Source organism: Antechinus flavipes, chromosome 6 (assembly GCF_016432865.1).
Source record: "Antechinus flavipes isolate AdamAnt ecotype Samford, QLD, Australia chromosome 6, AdamAnt_v2, whole genome shotgun sequence".
Lineage (NCBI taxonomy): Eukaryota > Metazoa > Chordata > Mammalia > Dasyuromorphia > Dasyuridae > Antechinus > Antechinus flavipes.
This window is the reverse complement of record NC_067403.1, coordinates 203,864,609-203,881,604: the sequence shown is the minus strand read 5'-3', so window position 1 is coordinate 203,881,604 and position 16,996 is coordinate 203,864,609. Positions and strand designations below refer to the sequence as shown.

At 34.5% G+C, this 16,996-nt stretch overlaps 2 protein-coding genes across 2 annotated transcripts; both read left to right on the top strand.

The window, feature by feature from the left end:
- Window positions 1-240: 240 nt before the first annotated feature.
- On the top strand, window positions 241-1,176 carry LOC127540663 (olfactory receptor 508-like). Its single transcript, XM_051965453.1, has one exon. The coding sequence runs from the start codon at window positions 241-243 to the stop codon at window positions 1,174-1,176; it is 936 nt and encodes a 311-aa protein (XP_051821413.1).
- A 13,931-nt stretch (window positions 1,177-15,107) lies between these two features.
- LOC127540642 (olfactory receptor 508-like) lies at window positions 15,108-16,043 on the top strand. Its single transcript, XM_051965419.1, has one exon. It carries the CDS (start codon window positions 15,108-15,110, stop codon window positions 16,041-16,043), a length of 936 nt encoding a protein of 311 aa, XP_051821379.1.
- The last annotated feature ends 953 nt before the right edge of the window (window positions 16,044-16,996 follow it).

The following is a 16,996-nucleotide window of genomic DNA, read 5'->3' as shown; positions in this document are numbered from 1 at the left end:
GTACTATTGGTTCATGGGGTAAAATTGGAAAAAAATACATCTGTTCATATTGGCTTTGCTTATTGGCACCCTGCCATGGTGCATAGGAGAAAAGTATGGTATTAGGATGGGAGAAATGACATTTGGGAGGTGGTCATTGAATGTTTCCTTAATACATCAGTAGACATATCTGAATCTTAGTTCTGTAGTCTTTTTTAATCTCTTTCCTCTCCCCTGTCTAATAGGTACTCTTTTCAAGATATGTCTGGAGATAACTGCACTGCTCTGACAGAATTGATTCTTTTGGGGTTAACAGATGATCCAACCCTTCGTGTCATCCTCTTTGTGATATTTCTAGGTGTCTATGTTATCACCTTAGTTGGTAATGTTAGTATAATCATGTTGATCAGGAATAGCTCCCAACTTCACACTCCAATGTATCTTTTCCTTAGTCACTTGGCTTTTGTGGACTCTGCATATTCCTCCTCTGTCACCCCTCTTATGCTCAAGACCTTCCTTGTGGACAAAACCCTAGTCCCTTTGGAATGTTGTGTGGCCCAATTGTTTTGTGGTGCTACCTTTGGGATAGCCGAGTTCTTTTTGCTGGCTGTGATGGCCTATGATCGGTACATGGCCATCTGCAATCCACTACTTTACTCCATCAATATGTCTCCTAAGGTCTGCACTCTATTACTCATCACATCCTACCTGGGTAGTTGTGTAGGTGCTTGGACCTTCACTGGCTGTGTATTGAATCGGTCTTTCTGTGGACCCAATGAGATTAATCATTTTTTCTGTGATTATCCACCACTTTTGAAACTTTCCTACTCTTCAAACAATCTTGCTGAAATTTTACCTTCTGCCTTCACTGGGTCAGTGATTATGACTACAGTGCTAATTATCATAATTTCTTACATGTATATTTTCTTCTCTGTTCTGAAGATAAGTTCTACTGTGGGAAGATCCAAAGCTTTCTCAACTTGCACCTCCCACCTTACAGCAGTCACTCTCTACTATTCGACCACTGCATTCATTTATGTGATGCCTAAGTCAAGCTACTCAGAAGATGAGAATAAAGTGGTGTCTGTTTTCTACCTTGTAATGATCCCCATGTTGAACCCCCTGATCTACAGTCTAAGGAACAATGAAGTAAAGGGGGCCCAGAGAAAACTGATGAATAGGAAATGTTCTTTTTAAGGAATTCAACTCAAAATAAAAAAGTATTGAAATATTGAATAACAAAAAAGTATGAAATAACTCTTAAGGATATAAGAAAAAATTGTCTTTGCCCATAGGAAATTAACATTTTACTGATAAGATTGTCAGGATAAAATGATATAAATAAATCTGTTTTTTAAAAAGTAGATTTTTTTTGTCATGAGTTAAACATTGTCATTTTAAATGTTGATTGGAAAGGTCTGAAAACATATGCAATGTTTCAGAAACGGAAACCTCCTACCTTTGCAAAGGAATAGGGAAACAGCTTCTTATTGCTCTTCTGTGACTCAATGATTTACATTCTTATGGTCATTGTGTTCAGTGGCTCTACTGTCATCTGTCTGTATCAGATAAGAAAATCTACATTTCTATCTTAATCATATTTGTTTGTTGTGGTATTTTTTTTTATAGCACTGTAACATTTCATTGTGTTCATATGTAACAATTAATTTACCATCCCTCAATCATGTGTATAAGTTTTGTCTCCAGTTTTTGCTACATTAAATTTTTGCTATAAATATTGTGATGTATGTGGGGATTTTCCTTTTATCAGTGACCATATTTGTGGCATAATAAACCTGAAAAAATATATTCTCTTTTTTCTTTGGGATAGCTCTTTATGGGAGATGGGGGGGGTGAGATACTAGAAGAAATGTAGTTTAGCAAAAAGAAAAGATATCAATAAAGAATGATTTTTAAAAGTTTTCATAATCTGTCCTTTTCCTACCTTTTCATTCTTACTCCTTCTTCCCATCCATGTAGCGTCCAATTTGGCTACAGTAGACTATTGTTCTTTCCCCACATTTGACACTGTTCTTTGTCTTTATGTTGGTTGTCTATCTAACTAACATCCCTGGAATGATTTGCTTGCTCACATTTGCCATTTAGTGTCCCCAGTTTTCCTGGAGACAGTTCACATGTACTTTCTGCAAGCATTTTTTCCTTTCTAATCATCAGTAGCTTCCTTTTCTAAATGACCATTCATCTAGTCCACCTATGATTTGTATGGACATAGTTATTTACATGGCACCTCCTAGAAGAACCAGACTTTTAATTTAAAAAAAATTTTTTCTTTTCTCTTGCATTTCAAGTCCTCAAAATTCTTGTTGACTTGGTCATCCTCCTGGGGATGCTCTCTAGATTTTTGACATTTTCTTAATATAGGGAGGGCAAGACTGAAAATAGTTATTTGTTTAGTTTTATTAAATCAGAAGCCAAAGGAATTATTACCTTCTCAATTTTATGAATCATCTTTTACTTTCCAATAAAAATTTCTTATTTTAAAATTTTAATTTCCAAATTCTTATCCTACTTCAATATTCACTCGCTGAATATGGAAGCAATTTGATTTAGATTATACATGCACAGTCATGCAAAACATATTGTCATATTAGTCATGCTATAAAAGAAAACATAGACCCCCTTTCAAAAACCCTCAAGAAAAATAAAGTTAACAAAGAGCATGTTTTGATATGTATTCACTCCATCAGTTATTTCTCTTGAAGTGGATTGCATTTTTCATCATAGGTCTTTCTGAATTATCTTAGTTTATCATATTGCTTAGAATAGCAAAAATTATTCAGAATTCAATACTGCACATGATTGCTCTTAATATTTTTTTAGTTTTGTCCACTGAACTTAGCATCAGTTCATTTAAGTCTTTCCAGATTTTTTTTGAGACCATCTTGACCCTCTTTTCTCAGAAATCATATACCACAACTTAAGATATTTCCTAACTGATGGGCATGCTCTCAATTTCCAAATTTTTGCCTCCACTAAAAAATCATGTAAATATTTTTGTACATATGTCTTTCTCCTTTTTCTTTGATCCCTTTGAATATAAACTTAGTTGTATTTCTGGATCAATGATTATGCACAGTAGAATAGCCACTTGTAAATAGTTCCAAATGGCTATCCAGAATGCTTAGATAAGTTCAAAACAGTGCATTAGGGTCCAATTTTCCCATATAACTTCCAAGATTTGTTATTTTCTTTTCTGTCATATTAACCAATTTGATAGGTGTAAGGTGGAACTGCAGTTGTTTTTAATTTACATTTTCCCTTTTCTTTTTTTTTTTTAACCAGAGCTTTTAAATTTGAAAACATATGCAGGGATAAATTTTCAACATTGACCCTTGCATAGCTTTGTGTTCCAAATTTCCCCTTCTTTCTTCCTAACTCCTCCCCTAGATGTCAATTCATCCAATATATGTTAAATGCAATACATAGAAACATATTTATACAATTCTCTTGCTACCCAAGAAAAGTCAGATAAAAAAGGAAAGAAAATGAGTAAGAAAATGAAATGCAAGTGAAGAACAACAAAAAGAATGAGAATGTTACGTTGTGATCCACACTTAGTTCCCACAGTTTTCTCACTGGGTACAGATAGCTCTCTTCATCACAAGATCATTGCAACTGGCCTCAGTCAGCTCATTGTTGCAAAGAGCCACGTCCATCAGAATTGATCATTATATACTATTGCTGTTGCTGTGTACAATGATCTCTTGGTTCTGCTCATTTCACTTAGCATCAGTTCAAGTAAGTCTCTCCAGGCCTCTCTGAAATCATTTCTTATAGAACAATAATATTCTATAACATTCATACACCATAACTTATTCAGTCATTCTTTAACTGATGGGCATCCACTCAGTTTCCAGTTTCTTGGCACTACACAAAAGGGCTGCCTTACCTCAGAATTGTTTTCCTTTATCTTTCTCCATTCCATAGTGATTTAGGGCTTTTTGCATATGTTATGAATAGTTTTAATTACTTCATCTGAAAATTGATTGTTCATATCTTGTGATCATTTATATTGGGAAATAGTTGTTTTCTGTTTATAAATTTGATTCCTTTCTCTATATATTTGAGAAATAAATCCTTTATCTGAGAAACTTCCTTCAAATGTTTTTCCATAGTTATCATTGCTAACTGTATTTCCCCCATGTTTATTCTATTCTCGTTCTCCTTTCATCTTGTCCATCCTCAACAGTGTTTTCCTTCTGACTACCACATCCCCTGATCTGCCCTCCATTATATCAGCACCTCCCTCTTTTTTATCCTTTTATTCTCTTACTTTCCTGAAGGGTAAAATAGCTTTTTTGCCCATTTTAGTATATGTGTTTTTTTCTTATGGAGCCAATTCCAATGAGAGCAATATTTAAGCATTCCCTGTCATTTACCCTATCTTCTCCTCCAGTGCAATAGCTTTTTCTTGTCCCTTTCATTTGAGATAATTTAGCACATTCTCTCTTTTCCTTTGTCTTTTCCAAATTCTTTGCTCTTCCTCATGCCTTAATTTTATTTTTAAAGTATCATCCTAGCATATTCATATCATATCTGTGCCCTCTGTTTCTATATACTCCTAACTGCCTAAAAGTTAGGTAAATGAAGCAGAGAAGGGTTTCTTTTATCTTGTTAAAAAGTTTGAATCAGGGAGAAGAAGATCTCAAGATTTCTGGGAAAAAAACCCCAGAAACAACTGCTATTTACATTCACTCTGAGTCAATGTTCAAGTAGGACCTGGCCTGGGAAGTATTATTGATCAATTAATGAGAACTAGACAGAGGTTGCTTTAAAGCATGGTCCTAGCTCTTGTCCAAAATTATATTGTGAGGTTACAATTATATTCCTAACCTGATGTTTTTAGATTTTTATCTACTTAATATGGGAAGGAAAAAGTTCCTATTTTGGAGAGATTTCTTCCTGAAAAACATGCTGACATATAATGGACATAGCTTGAAGAAATTTAGCCCAAATATAGACATTCCATAACTAATTTATATCCATGGTAAAGACTTTTACCAAATTTTTTACCAAAATATCTTTGACTGGATATCCAATTAGAATCTGGGCTAATTTTAAAAGGATTTTTAATCATTCATGGTCATTTACTTGGCTTGGATACTTTCTGAGCTTGCTGATCTTGTAGATGGAAGTTCTTAAAAGGCCCTGAGGATGGGGGACATGTGTCAGACCCTCCGTTCTCCAGAGCTGTCATTAAACCAGGGAGTGCATAGCCCATCCAATATGTATGATTATAGTCATATATGTGTGTATGTTTATATGTATATATACACACATATATTATGTATTTATAAATATATCTGCACTTATCTGTAGCATTCTTGGACAAGAAAGAGTAAAGCAGTAAAAAGAATAAAGTAAAAAATACACAATAGAGAACAAAAGAAAACCTACAAGGAAGCAAAAAAAAAAAAGGACAACTTTGGAAAAACGTGTAGTATGTATTATCTAGGCTTTCTTGAAATGCAAATTATTGCTTAATATTTTGAGTCCTCTCATGTTCTACTTTGTACTTGGAAAAATAAATACATTTTAAAACAATGAAAGAAATAAATATAATTTGAGAAAAATGACCAAGTAATTCTTGCTTATATTTCATCTTTTAGACAGAAACCATCAGCATTTCTACATATTATAAAGCATTTTATAGACATTGAAAGAGAAATTCCATATAAAATAACTGTATATAATAAAAATATTTGGAAGACTTCCAGGTAAAGTACATACTGCAACTCTATGAACACAATTACAAAACACTGTCTTCAATAATTAAATCAGACCTAAACAAATTTAGAAATATTAGTTGCTCATGAGCAGCCTGACCTAATATAACAGAAATCACAATTCAATCTAATTTATTTATTGAGGACTGAATGGGACTAGGTGAAGATTTCTGAAAAGATCAGCCTAGTCATGTGATCCCTATACCTCGAGATCTGTAGAACTGGAAGATCAGGTCTTGAGTCTAGATTGCAGGAAGTCATGTGATCTCTAGGCCTAGAGGTCTCCAAAAGTGAGACCCTAAGACAGCTAAAGGAAGTGATGTGACCCACACGAAACAGACAACATTGGTGACCACTGATCAATGATGGTTGCTTGTAAAGGGCTGAAACTCTGAGTTGATGAACTAGAATCAAACCTGAGACCTGATTCTGACACTCAGCATCAGATGCTGCTGACACCACTTACAAGTCACTTGTCTCCCCTCTTCAGTGTGGACCCCACTGGGCAGGGCCAGCTATACACCCTTGTCAGCCTGTAGTAGCTCCAGAAGATGAGACTTTCATCCCTCTGTCCCAAATGAATCTGGGTCTGAACTTCTTGAGGTGGGAATGATGTGACAATGGACCTGAGGCCCCCGGTCCTTATACTGCTGTAGTTCTATGGATAACTGGCTGCCAGATGCCAATTTGTTGGTCTGTGATGACTGGGTTTCAAGACAGATAGTGGAAATTGGTGGATGCTGAGTCTCTGATTCCTGCTCATTGTTTTAAGCAGCAATACCCTGTCACCCACTTGTTTATGCACTTAATCATTAGAATAGTTCAAGATTTAGCCAAATTCAGGAGTAGCTAAAGGAGTTCCTGAAAACTTCCACTGATGGTTGGGTATTTGTTCTTAATGGTAGAGGAAGGATTAGTTAACACTGAAGAGAATGACCAGCCAGAAGGCCCAGGTCACAAAGATGTCCTAGTGAAAGAAATATATCAGGATTGGTGTGAGAAAGCTTCAAACATATAAAAAAGAGTGGGGACCAAGTGGGACCAGGTGGAGATTTCTGGAGAGGTCTGAAGAGCTGTAAGGTTAGATCTTGGGCCTAGGTTATAGGAAGTCACATGATCTCTAGGCCTAGAGATCTCCAAGAGTGAGACCCTAAGTCAGCTATAGGAAATGATGTGACCCACCGGAAGCAGACAACATCAGTGACCATTGGTCAATGATGGTTATTTCCTTTTAGTTTATCCAATGAAAAAACTTGCTTCTTTTTCTAGTTAACCAACTTTATTGTGGGTTTGTCAGGTGAAGAACATGTTGGGAGCTGAGATGTTTCCCAGATGTGCTTGGGCCTCTCCCAGCAGGGACTAAATAAATGCTTTCTCTTTGTTTCTAAAAATGTCTCTGATTACTTAATTTGGGGAAGGGTGTCTAATACCTGTTGCAACAGTTCCAAAAAAGTTATCCCCCAAATTACTTTATAGAACTAGAAAAATAATAACAAAATTCATCAGAAAGGATTAAAGCTCAAGAATGTCAAAGGAATCAATTAAAAAATGTGAAGGAAAGTGATTTAATATTACCAGATCTCAAATTTTATTACAAAATGGTAATCATTTAAACATTCTGGTTCTGCCTAAGAAATGAAATGTTGAATCAGTGGACTCAATTAGGCAACCAATATATGATATCATGAGTGACTGAGATAATCTAGTGTTAGATAAACCCAAAGATCCAAGCTTTTAGGACAAGAAATCACTATTTGACTGAAATTGTTGGGAAAACTGGAAGCAGTTGGGCAGAAATTAGATATAGACCATCATCTCACACTGTCTACTGAGATAAGGTCAAAATGGGTACATGATTCAGATGTCAATATTAAAATTATGAGCAAATTAGGAGAAGAGCCATGGAAAAGCTTCCTTCTCAGATATGTAAATAAGGGAAGAATTTATTATCAAGCAAAATATAGAGAGCATTATGGCATTTCCTGGCTGACTCATAACATGTGTCAATCACCCAATGTAACATTTTTGTGTCACATATTGCATATGCTTTTATATTAGAGTGAAATCTTATCAGGAGCCTTGAAAGACTGTCAGTCTTGTCTTTACACATAAATATTTGTCTTCATCTGGAATAGTTCTAAGATCTGTAGTTTTTACTAAATTGAGTTTCATAGTTGGTTTTTCATCTTCAGCTTTGTACAAGTGTAATGAGAGTGGGTTATGGCTGACCAAAATGAATCTGATGAGGTGATGAAGATCAATTTTCATACTTAGTGGAATGGCCATAGTCATAAGAACCCCATGTTGGTTCCACAGCAATTTTTGGAAGCTTCCATGGCAGAACATACTAGTATGGCTATAGTGCTATCTTTAAAAAATCTGGGACAAACAGATAAAGAAAAAAATAATGAAAACCCTTGAGAATTTAGAGAACTCCTCACACAATGCACTCTTGTGTTTTATTTTCTCAATCCCAATGGATTTCAAAAAGCATTTTAATGACCTTGGCTACATTTGTATCTAAGGTGTTGAAAAGGTTATATTCCAAATGTTATAAAACCCAACATAAATATGATGCTGCTATGCAAAGATGCTAACTTGGAGCCTAAAGTCATCATCTGTTTGTATGAATGGGAACCACAGCTGTTCTTGGTTCTACCATGAAAATTCTTAACTCTGATTATTGATTTCTAGCTCCTTTCAGGGAAGCCTATCTATTCTTCTTGTCATGTCATACTTTATATTTATTTCAGTTTTGTATAGAACTTTAATCTCCCTTTCTCTCTCTGTCTCTGTCTGTCTGTCTCTCAACCCTCCTTTCCCACCTTAATGAATCAGATTAATTCCTGATTTTGACATTGCGTTTCTGTTCCTATTAGTACCATGCAATGTTAAAGAATGCAAGTAAAGTATATACATTGAGCATTAATACAGTTTGTTAGAAAGTAAAATTCTGATCTTCCACAAGGTCATATACCTTGAAACATCACTAGAAAAAGTAAATTCTTGATCATATAGGGTTAGGTAAGGAAGAGTGAGGGAAAAATATTTGTTTATACACAAGCATCTTTTTTTCATTTATTACTTTCCTCCCACTTCTCAAATGAAGCTTTGAGGAGAGAAATTTCACTAACATACTGGTTGGTTGATGTAATGGAAAAAAGAATTGGACTTGAAGTCTAGATAACTTTGAATTGCACATCTGATTCTTAGGAGTTCTCATTGTGATCTTGGGTAAGTAACTGCACCTCTATAGCCCCTAATTACCTGTTCAGTAAAATTAGCATAACAATGTCTTCTAAAAATTGTTGGGGGAAATGAATTGATGAAATTTAAATTGTTGTATTGCATTATTAGTGTTTCTGTTATGTGATTATTTTGATGATGATATCAACATGAATGAGACTTGAGGTTTTCAAAAGGGAATTATTGCCTTTTATTCAACCAATATTCACGCCTATGCAAGGTGTACTTTCCTAGCTCCTGGGGTTAAAAAAGAATAAAATGCAAAGCAGTCCTTAATCTCAAGGAGTTTGTATTTTTTGGAGGGGAAATATTTCTATCAATAGTTAAACCAATATAAATTTTGGTGGGACAGTTTTATAAAGTAGGCTTCCTATATTTGGGAGTCTAGTAGCTGAGAAAAAAAGGAAATTGGCAACTCTAAGAAGTGGAGATGAATTAGGGGATTTAAAATATGGAGACTAGACTGTGAAGACCAACAGAGATGGGAGGAATTCTGAATCCAGAGAACAGGTAAGCCAGTTGGCTTAGATTATAGGCATGCTTGAGAGTGAAATCTGAAGGGGAGAATCAATTCACATGGCATAGGAGTATAAATATCAAGCTGAAGAATTATTATTTTGTTCTCAATTCAATAGAATGTCTGTTCAAAACTTGAGTAAGCAAGTGATATTGTCAGGCAGGTACTTTAGAAACACCTTGTTTTGTAGGTTTTTGGAGACTAGTTGAGAGTGAATAAAGACTGGACTTTTATTAAGAGATTTTGGTAATAGTCCAAGTGAGAAGAGGTACAAATCTAATTTAGGGAGGTGAGTGTGTGCGTGGATATAAGATGTATATTGTGGATATAGATATGAAAGTACTTAGCAACCCATTATTTGGCAAAGGGAAGATAGAAGAGTAGAGATTAATTGCAAGGTCCCTAGTATAATGATAGGACCTTGTACAGAAAGAAGAAATTGGAGATAACAATTTTTAAATTTCCGATTGAGAATGAGTTCTCCTTTTAAATTTCCGATTGAGAATGAGTTCTCCTTTGAATTTTTTGAGTTTGAAATGCCTTTGGGACATGTAGGTACAAAAATCCAAATATTAGTGATCTATGGATTGGAGTTCATAGGTAGTTATATAGAATTGGGATTCATCTAAGTAAAGTAGTTAATGGGAGAGGAAATTAATGATCTCATTGTAAAGATATAGAAAAGAAGAGAAGTTGTAGGATCACTATATAGCCACATGCAGAATTTTGGGCCTGGATAAAGGATTGTGAACTGGTTTAGGAGATGAAGAAGAAAAGATTAGACTGATAGAATAAAAGTACTATCAGAGTGCCATAAAAAGTTATGTTATTGACAGTCCACCTTGTCATGTGTTAGGTAGAGGCTAAGAATAAGTCAATCAGCCAAAATTTATTTAGCATCTACTATGTTCAGGTGCTTTACTCAGTGCCAATGATATGTCTATTATAATATCTAACCCCTAAGAATTTAAATTAAGATGAGAAAAATATTATCATTTGCAAATTAAAAAAATTATTGGTAATATTGTAAAGAATATTTTTTGGTAGAGAATTGGATCAGAAACTATATTATCATGGGTTACCAAGTAAGTAGAAGGAGAGAAAGTAGACTAAACAAGATTATATTTTTTCACCTAAGAGATTTTTGAGAATGAGAAGAGATATGGTATGATAAATTAAAAGGATGTCAGAGTCAAATTAAAAAAAATTTTTTTAATAGCCTTTTATTTACAAGTTATATGTATGGGTAATTTTACAGCATTGACAATTGCCAAACCTTTTGTTCCAATTTTTCCCCTCCTTTTCCCCCACCCCCTCCCCTAGATGGCAGAATGACCAGTAGATGTTAAATATATTAAAGTATAAATTAGCTACACAATAAATATACATAATCAAACCATTATTTTGCTGTACAAAAAGAATTGGACTCTGAAATATTGTACAGTTAGCCTGTGAAGGAAATACAAAATGCAGGCAGGCAAAAATAGAGGGATTGGGAATTCAATGTAATAGTTCTTAGTCATCTCCCAGAGTTCTTTCACTGGGCGTAGCTGGTTTTGTTCATTATTGCTCCATTGGAATTGGTTTGGTTCATCTCATTGCTGAGGATGGCCAGGTCCATCAGAATTGATCCTCCTATAGTATTGTTGTTGAAGTATATAATGATCTCCTGGCCCTGCTCATTTCACTCAGCATTAGTTCATGTAAGTCTCTCCAGGCCTTTCTGAAATCATCCTGCTCGTCATTTCTTACCGAATAATAATATTCCATAATATTCATATGCCACAATTTATTCAGCCACTCTCCAATTGATGGGCATCTACTCAGTTTCCAGTTTCTAGCCACTACAAACAGAGCTGCCACAAACATTCGTGACATACAGATCGCTTTCCCTTCTTTATGATCTCTTTGGGATATAAGCCCAGTAGAAACACTGCTGGATCAAAGGGTATGCACAGTTTGATAACTTTTTGAGCATAGTTCCAAACTGCTCTCCAGAATGGCTGGATGTGTTCACAATTCCACAACAATGTATTAGTGAGCCTGTTTTCCCATATCCCCTCCAACATTTCGCATTATCTTTCTAGCCAATCTGACAGGTGTGTAGTGGTATCTCAGAGTTGTCTTAATTTACATTTCTCTGATTGATAATGACTTGGAGCATCTTTTCATATGACTAGAAATAGTTTCAATTTCTTCGTCTGAGAATTGTCTGTTTATATCCTTTGACCATTTATCAATTGGAGAATGGCTTGATTTCTTATAAATTAGAGTAAATTCTCTATATATTTTGGAAATGAAGCCTTTATCAGAACCTTTGATTATAAAAATATTTTCCCAGTTTATTGCTTCCCTTTTAATCTTGTCTGCATTAGTTTTGTTTGTACAAAAACTTTTCAGTTTGATATAATCAAAATTTTCTATTTTGTGATCAGTAATGATCTCTAGTTCTTCTCTGGTCATAAATTCCTTCCTCTTCCACAGGTCTGAGAGATAAACTATCCTGTATTCCTTTAATTTATTTATAATCTCATTTTTTATATTTAGGTCATGGCCCCATTTTGACCTTATCTTGGTGTACGATGTTAAGTGTGGATCGATGCTTAGTTTCTGCCATACTAGTTTCCAATTTTCCCAGCAATTTTTGTCAAACAGTAAGTTCTTATCCCAAAAACTGGAGTCTTTGGGTTTGTCAAACACTAGGTTGCTATAGTTATTGACTGTTTTGTCCTTTGAACCTAACCTATTTCATTGATCAACTAATCTATTCCTTAGCCAATACTAAATGGTTTTGGTAACTGCTGCTCTATAATATAATTTTAGATCTGGTACAGCTAAGCCACCTTCATGTGAAATGAAAATTTAAAAAAACTGGAAAAATCTGAGCCTATTTCTAGGGAAAAAAAGGAAAGCTCATAAATAAAAAAAAAAAGATTTAAAATTGAAAGGGAAATTTTCAATGGAGAAAGCTTAGATGTGAAATAGGAGTGAAGGCATAATGGAACAATTAGATAAATTGTCCCTGAATAAAAGGATTAACTCTTTCTCAGTTATTATTACAAAGACAATATTGGGTGATATTAAGGAGTTTTGAACTGTAGAAAGGAAAAGAAAAGGGAGCCCACTGGGAAAGCCTTTCTTTTGCCAGGAAAGTAGTATGCAAAGTGTGCTCTTGAGAGAGAAAGGTGAAGTAGGAGGTAGGGAGAATTACTACTAGTTTGTTATTACTTTTTTTCATTGATTATAAAGAAGGAATAGATCCATTAATGAATCTTACAATCAGGTTCTTTTTTCCAGTGAACAGTATCTCAGCATTTCCTATCCTTTGTTATTGGACTGAAAAGAAAAGAAAATTCAGTTTAGAGTTGGGAGTGATAAGAATGTTTCAAGAAAAAAGTAAAATTTAAGATAATTTCTTTTGTTTCACACTCAATAGGCATCAACAAATGCACATATTTCACAACATCGTGGTCTAGAAAAGAAATAGAACATGCATTCAAGTAAAGTTGCAGTTGCCTTTTGTCTATTTACGCATTTTCAAAATGTTTTGTTACTGTTCTCCTCTCCCATGTCCATGACTACCCACTTAGTTACATCTTCCCAGTTACACTGAGGTCTCTCTTTGTAAGTGATATATGTGTGTGTGTGTGTCAGTGTGTGTGTGTGTGTGTGTGTGTGTGTGTGTGTACTCAAGGAATAGAAATCAACAATTTAGCCATTTCTGAGAATGTTTGTCATTCTTTACCTCTAGTCTGTCATGTTTGAATTTGAACAAAAAGACAAGCTGAGATATGGCTCTAAGAAAGATAATATGTTGCTTGTCAATAAATGGATCAATGTCTTACTTCTAATTGATGTCAAAACAAGAGCAAAATGAGTTACTCATTAACTGATTTAGAGTATCTAAAATAAAAAAAGAATTGGGTAGGTCACACCATGAGACTAAGAGCAACTTGACAGGTTACAGAACTGAATTATAAGGAACACCATGATTGATTGGAAATTTGGTAATTAGGGCTGCCAATGACCTTTTTTTTTCTCATAAGAATAAGAAATGCTTGTTATTTGGGTGAAGGTGCAAGATAGTAGTCAAGACTTTTGGACAGGAAATTAGATATCCTTGACAGAAAGCTTGATGATATAGGGAACTTAAGCCCCATTCCCTTGCTTTTCCATACATTTCCCAATGCAGCTAAATTCTCTGAGACAAGAATATATAAGTGAGTAGCAGGGAACTTGAATTTGTAAAATTAACTCATTACAAATCAGCTAAATTCTGAAATGATATCAGAAATGAAGAATTACGAATTAAGTAATTCCAGGACAAAAACAGTTATAGGACAAAGTTTTAAATAGATCAATTAATACACAGTACAAGATCAATCTTAATCTTTTTATGTCCATCACAATTCATACTTTTGAAGACATAATTTGTTACTATTTTGGTACAAGTTTCAAAATTGTTTCTCTTGTCATGACTATTGTGATTGTCATATTAATTTTTCTAGTGAATTTGCTCTATATCTGTTAAAAGTGTTCCCATATCACTCCAAAGCAGTCATAATCATCACTTCTTAATGTTACAATAATTTGGCATTACTTTCCTATATCACAGTTTACTCAGGTATTCTGCAATTGAAAGCAGCAATAGATAAACAGGATATGATTATTACATTTTAAAAGGCTTTCCATTGTTTTATTTTTTTAAATTTATTTTTTATTATTATAACTTTTTATTGACAGAACCCATGCCTGGGTAATTTTTTTTACATTATCCCTTGCACTCACTTCTGTTCTGACTTTTCCCCTTCCTCCCTTGCCCCCTTCCCCAAGATGGCAAGCAGTCCTATACATGTTGAATATATCACTGTATGTCCTAGATACAATATATGTGTGCGGAACTGAATAGATCTCTTGCTTTCCGTTGTTTTAACTAGCATCAGTGAAGTTCCCATGGGAAATTTTCCATAGACTTCAGGCTGGAAATGTCTAGTCTAAGGAATGCCCTAATAACAGTAATAAGTTCTAGAAGCACAGTAAAATGAGAACACTTAGAATCCGTATTCTTTACTTCTCTTCTTTTGTAATTTTAGAGCATGTGTCATGTGGAAAAGCAGGTCTTTCCTCAAAATCAGTTAGTATATGCTTTATAACATCTTGTTGAAGGTAGGCATATCAGAATTCAGGAAGCAAAAAACAGATTGTTTCTTTGGAAAGAGTAAACAAAGGTGGTTAGTTGGGAGAAAGGCATTTATCCATTTTGATGTAATCTTTGCATAAAAGTTCAGAAAGGCAACCATGGTAGGAATTCAATTATCATCTTTATTCTTGCCTAATTTTTTACTTTATCACTATGGCAAAATAATCCAATCACACAGTACCATTGGTTTATGGGGAAAATTGGAAGAAAATACATCTGTTCATATTTGCTTTGCTTATTGGCACCCTGCCATGGTGCATAAGATCAAAGAATGGTATTAGGATGGGAGAAATGACATGCGGGAGGTGGTCACTGAATGTTTCCTTAATACATCAGTAGACATATATGAATCTTAGTTCTGTAGTCTTTTTATTAATCTCTTTCCTCTCCCCTGTCTAATAGGTACTCTTTTCAAGATATGTCTGCAGATAACTGCACTGCTGTGACTGAATTGATTCTTTTGGGGTTAACAGATGATCCAACTCTTCGTGTCATCCTCTTTGTGATATTTCTAGGTGTCTATGTTATCACCTTAGTTGGTAATGTTAGTATAATCATGTTGATCAGGAATAGCTCCCAACTTCACACTCCAATGTATCTTTTCCTTAGTCACTTGGCTTTTGTGGACTCTGCATATTCCTCATCTGTCACACCTGTTATGCTCAAGACCTTCCTTGTGGACAAAACCCTAGTCCCTTTGGAATGTTGTGTGTCCCAAATGTTCTGTGGTACTACCTTTGGGATAGCCGAGTACTTTTTGCTGGCTGTGATGGCCTATGATCGGTACATGGCCATCTGCAATCCACTACTTTACTCCATCAACATGTCTCCTAAGGTCTGCACTCTATTACTCATCACATCCTACCTGGGTGGTTGTGTAGGTGCTTGGATCTTCGCTGGCTGTATATTGAATCGGTCCTTCTGTGGACCCAATAAGATTAATCATTTTTTCTGTGATTTTCCACCACTTTTGAAACTTTCCTACTCTCCACATAATCTTGCTGAAATTTTACCTTCTGCCTTCACTGGGTCAGTGATTATGATTACGGTGTTAATTATCATAATTTCTTACATGTATATTTTCTTCTCTGTTCTGAAGATAAGTTCTACTGAGGGAAGATCCAAAGCTTTCTCAACTTGCACCTCCCACCTTACAGCAGTCACTCTCTACTATTCGACCACTGCATTCATTTATGTGATGCCTAAGTCAAGCTACTCAGAAGATGAGAATAAAGTGGTGTCTGTTTTCTACCTTGTAATAATCCCCATGTTGAACCCCCTGATCTACAGTCTAAGGAACAATGAAGTAAAAAGGGCCCTCAGAAAACTGATGAATAGGAATTGTTCTTTTTAAAGAATTCAACTCAAAATAAAAAAAGTATTGAAATATTGAATAACAAAAAAATATGAAATAACTCTTAGGATATAAGAAAAAATTGTCTTTGCCCATAAGAAATTAACATTTTACTGATAAGATTGTCAGGATAAAATGATATAAATAAATCTGTTTTTTAAAAAGTAGATTTTTTTTGTCATAGTTAAAAGTTGTCATTTTAAATGTTGATTGGAAAGATCTGAAAATATATGCAATGTTTCAGAAACAGAAACCTCCTACCTTTGCAAAGGAATAGGGAAACATCTTATTGCTTTTCTGTGACTCAGTGATTTTTTTTTGGGGGGGAGCATTCTGGCAATACACATTTTCTTTTCCTATATGGGAGTTGTTCTATACACTTACATTCTTATGGTCACTGTGTTCAATATCTGATCATGGAAATCTTCTATATTTCTATCTTAATCATATTTGTTGTTGTGTTGGTTGTTTTTTATAGCACTGTAACATTCCACTGTGTTCATATGTAATTATTTGTTTAGCATCCTTCAATCACTGTGCATAAGCTTTGTCTCCAATTTTTATTACCTTAAATTTTTGTTATAAATATTATAATGTATGTGGGGACTTTCCTTTTTATCAGTGATCACATTTATAGTATAATGAATATGAAAATATATATTCTTTTTTTCTATGGATAATTCTTTATGCTAAGTGGGGATGGTGAGATACTAGAAGAAATGTAGTTCAGGAAAAAGAAAAGATCAATAAAGAATGATTTTTTAAAAGTCTCCATAATCTGTTCTTTTCTTACCTTTCCATTCTTACTCTTTTTTTTCCATCCATGTAGGTCCAATTTAGCTATCGTGAACTATCTTTCCCCACATTTGACACTCTTCTTTGTCTTTACATTGCCTATTTATCTTACAGCCCTGGAATGTTTTGTTTACCCACATTTGCTATTTAGTTTCCCT